A 5,004-nucleotide genomic window follows, 5' to 3' on the forward strand; every position below is an offset into this window, starting at 1 on the left:
AGCTTAATTAAATATATTCAAAGTTAATTTCAAAACTAATTACACTGAAAAGGAAACTAAAGATATTATAAAAAAAAACGATTAAACACATGAAGGATTAATTTAAAAAAAATGTATTTAACAATCTTATTATAACAACTAAAAAATGAGAACTACTAAAGATTAAATTTCATTATGTATTTATTATAAAAATAACATTAAAAAAAAAATATTATTTTTTTAATAAAAAAGAAACATTCTAAGAATTATCATAGAGTTAATTAAATAGTTCTAATAAAATTAACGATTGTTTAGTAACTATATAAACAGATGAATAAGTAGATACAAGTTAGTAAAATAGTACTATGATTTATAAAAATAATAATTAAATAAATGAATTATAATAAAGTTAAAGTGAAATTAATTAATAAAAAAAGTTTGTTATCGAAAGAACTTTTGAGTAAAGTGATACATATTTTTTTAATTTAGTTCGATTATTTTCTTTTTTTGTAATGAGTATTTAGTTAATTCTAACTACTTTAACCCAATATAACTTATATACTAATTTTTAAACAATTAATGAGATTTATGACTTTTTATGTATAAAAATATTTATTATTTTTTAATCTTTTTTAAAAAATATAGTTTAAAATTCCTATTTTTAATATTATGAAAGCTTTATTATATAAATAAAAATGTTCGAATATATATACAATAGTAAAATATATAACTAATTGTTCCAAATGAATTTCAATAAATAATAAAAGATCTTAAAAAAGAATAAATTCAATAATTTAAAGATTATTCTAATGAAGTATATTATATAGAAAATATAAGCAATAGCTTTATTGTCCAAAATTTCATTCAATAATAAACATTTGGAATTTATTAATTTTAGTAAGAAACTAAAAATAAGAAATCTCAATAAATTTAATTTATATATGGCTTAATTAATTAAAAATTCAATTATTTCTAATATATATATTAACCTTCATAATCTTAAGATTAATTAATTAATGATAATTACTTAATATTTTAATAATAATATATATATAATATTGATTAAATTTATAAACTATTAAATAATCATATACAAGAAAGTAAAAAAAAAAACTTTTTATATTTGCTTTTTATTGAAATAATGTCAATTTTAAACATACTAATATTAACTATTAGTTATTACAAAGGTTTGGAATTTAAAGAAGCCAAGTTAAATTTATTCGCTTATTTTTAAAAAGAAAAACTTGAAACTTTATAATTTAAAATATTATCTATTTTATCATCTTCATAATTAAGTAACAGAAATTTAATGAAAACATACAAAGTAATAAAAACAAAAAAGTAAGAAAAAAAATAAATAAAATCTTATTTTTTTTTTTTTTTTTTAATAAAATAAAAATAATAATAAATAAAAAGTCTTTAAAATTTAGTAAATCATAATAAAAATGGAAAAGAAAAATTATAAGTTAAACTGATAATTTGTAAAAAAATTAATTTTAACTTTTTTTTTTGGTCTTATTTATTTTATTGATAATGAGCTTTTACCCGTTTTTTACTTATATTTATTCGAATATTTTATTTGAAGAACTTTCTTAATCAATATAAGATTAATATTTTATTTAAAAAAATAAAATTTATGTTTCCTTTAATTCTGGACTTCTCTTAATTAAATTTGCTGACTAAGTTTAATAAAAACTTATTTCTTAATTTTTTTCTGAAAGTTTTTAATAAAAATGGGATTTTATAAGCTAACATATAATGTTCTAAAATATATAAAGCCTTAATTTATTATAAAAAAATTTAGAAAATAGTAAAAGGTCAAATATATCTGATTTAAAAAGGATAATTATAGATTGGATGGAATAGGATTTGTGTGAAAAGCTTCCTTAATAATTCTATGAATAATATATAACGATTTAAAAAGAAAGTTGTTAAAATATAATGAATAAATAATTAACTAATGGATATATAATATCAGTAAGTTTAATATTTAAAATGCAAAAAGAGCTAATGGAAATATTTAAAAATAAAAGCAAAAGCGAACTGTAAAAATGGGATGAAATAAATAACTTTTATTAATTTTTTTACTATAAAAATGGATTTAATTTGTTTCTGATTATATAAGTATTAACTTGTAAAATTATACTATTCTTTTTATTAACTCTATTAATTAATTAATTATTTTTACATATATTGGATATTTTTTTTTGATTTTAAATATATAGATTTTTATTTATGATAATAATATTAAAAAGTAGAATAGATCTTAGAATCAAACATAACTTATTTTTTCTATTTTCTAAGTGGAGAGTATTATTGAAAATAACTATTTCTTTTCATATTTTAAAAGAAACAAAAAGATTTTATAAATATGATTAATTAAATTTTTGTTTTAATATTTTTTAAAATTAATTATATTTTTTTTCTTAATACATATATTAATATACATATCTAATATATATTTTTATTCACCACAATCTTTTACTTTTAGCCCCTTCTTTTCTGAATTTATTAGGAATTCTTTTTTATATAGGCCAAAGATCACCCCAATTTAATTTTTTAGCCATTCTATATTCTTTTTATCCATGAGATTTAGCTGTAATTCTTCTTACAAATTGACCTTCTTGAGTACACAAATCATAAATGACATGTCCTTATTTTTTCATTGTCGGAAAAATAATTCTATCCCAAAAGAACGATTAGTCTGCCAAAGTCATTTTTTCGAAATCTTCATCTATATTTTTACTTCTTTCAGCATTTTTTTATATTACGATATAACAAAATTTTTCATCATCAAATTATCTTTCTTTAAGATCTTTAGCTATTATCTTTTTTGGATATTTCCCTATTTTCTATTCAAAATGGCACCAAGTATCATCTTTTTCGGATAATGGACAAGATCCATGATGCGGACAAGGTGCAATAATTAAAGGCTTTTCATCTTTTTTTTCTTCTAATATATATTTTCTGAAATCATGAGCAAATCTAAAACCTTTTGGCGATCCATTTTCTACAAAAACAATAAGTCCACCCTTTTTTAATTTATTCCAAAGACTATCAATAATAACAAGTCTTGCTTATTATTTAGTTTTTAAAAAATGGAATAAATATAAATATTTATAGTTTTTTAAAAAATAGTACATTCAGGAGAAGGAACTTCCTATAAAACATGTCCAATATAAATAATATCATATTCTTAAGCAAAAGGGAAAGAAATAGTCTAAGCAAGGTTTTCTACAAAAACCAAATTCTTTATATCTTAAGTCATATGTTTTCCTAATTTTCTCATATTAGTAGAAGGCTCGCACGCTATTATATGTTTAAAATTCGGAAATGTGTCATTAAAGGCTATACTTCCACTACCGATTCCAGCTCCGAAATCAAGGAATGTTTAAGGTTGAAAATTTGGTAATCTATATTTGATTTCATTTAAAATTCTACATGCAACTCCAAATGTATGGGGAGCTTTTCTTAATAAATATGCTACAGATGCATTCTAAGTATATTAAATCAATTGAAGTTATATGTTTGTAGAATTATTTGCTTATTTTATTATTTTTTCTTCATTTTCATTATATTATTCTTCTTCTTTTTTATTTTCATATTATTTTTAAATTTTTTAATTATTCTTTTTTTCGTTCAATTTTTCTTCTATTTCTTCCCTTGATATATTTTTACTATGTAAATAAATCAATTTATTGGCTTCGTCTTTGTTATTTTTTATAATACTTTCCGTATTGACAAACAAACGTACATTTTTTATATTTCCTGGTTTCTCAACTGCATGTAATTATTGATACATCTTCATAAAGTCGAATCCCATTTTTTTAATATCTTTATGGGGATATTTGCTAAATACTTATTGGGCCCTCAAAAATACTTTTTCAGGAAAATATTGTATGTTTAATACGCATTATGCAATAAATTTCTCATCTATTTTTGGATCCTTTGGATCTGTTCTTTCTTGAGGAGATAAATGTTTTTTAGGCATTTATGGATCTATGGACTAAGCTTTTTTTTGTTTCTGTTTTAATGTTGGCTTTTGGACAGGTTATACTAGTTTACGACTAAATAAAAATATTTGTTTGTGTATTATTTATGCAATTTTTTTCATATTTTTTTTTTTTTGTTAATTTAGGATATTTATATTTTTGTCTTTTTATTTTTTTATTAAACTATTTTGTATTCTATTTTTTGAATTTTATTATAATTATTTATTTATTTCTAATGATAATTTATAAATATTTCCATATTATAAGAAAAAACGAAATAATGTTTAAATTATAAATACATGTAATTAGGAATATTGTTTAATTTAAAATTGAAATAAAATTAAAATTTTAATTAAACTACAAAAATATTTAAAATTATACTATTTATGTTTTATTTAAAATAAATATATTTTATCGATATTAAAAAAAAATATATATTTTTTAAAAATTTTCTTTAAAAAAAAATAAAATTTATGTAAATGATTTAAAAATTGGCTATTTTATATAAATATTTTTTTAAATTTAAATTAAATTAATTCGAAAAAAACATCTGTTATTCTTATAATTTATGTTTAGTTTATAAGCGTATTTTATATAAATTTAAACTATTTATACAGAATTAATAATATAAAAAAAAAAATTAAAATAAAATATGATGTAATGATAATAATAGTATTATCAAGTTATTATTTATAAAAAAGATTTTGAAATTAAATAAAAGATTAATATAAAAATAATTTATTTATATATTTATTTATAAGTATTTTATTTTAAAGGTAAATACAAATTATTTTAATTTATTTTTGTAAATTAATATATTATTTTAAAATATTAATTTTATTTTATAATAAAAATTGTTTGCTATAATGGGTATATTAAGTTTAATTATTAATTATATTATTTTGTATATTTAATTTTTAATGTTAATTAATTAAATTTAAGCAAAAAAGCTAAATAGTTATAAAGTATAAATATTGATAATATATAAAAATTCTGTAGAAATTAAATAAATTATCAAAGAATTGTTAACAAT

General features: G+C 17.7%; 1 protein-coding gene across 1 annotated transcript, besides 1 other annotated feature; it reads right to left on the reverse strand. All coding sequences in view use genetic code 6, as the record gives it.

Annotated features, from left to right (window-relative positions):
* The first annotated feature begins 1,286 nt into the window (after positions 1-1,286).
* Positions 1,287-1,330: a microsatellite.
* A 1,117-nt stretch (positions 1,331-2,447) lies between these two features.
* IMG5_182250 (mitochondrial ribosomal protein s22, putative) lies at positions 2,448-3,970 on the reverse strand (the record flags this gene model as incomplete). The annotated part of the gene is made up of 2 exons (XM_004027437.1): positions 2,448-3,055; positions 3,121-3,970. 2 exons carry the CDS (start codon positions 3,968-3,970, stop codon positions 2,448-2,450), a joined length of 1,458 nt encoding a protein of 485 aa, XP_004027486.1.
* Positions 3,971-5,004: the final 1,034 nt, after the last annotated feature.

The sequence above is a fragment of the Ichthyophthirius multifiliis genome (genome assembly GCF_000220395.1).
Source record: "Ichthyophthirius multifiliis unplaced genomic scaffold scaff_1120509251325, whole genome shotgun sequence".
NCBI lineage: Eukaryota > Ciliophora > Oligohymenophorea > Hymenostomatida > Ichthyophthirius > Ichthyophthirius multifiliis.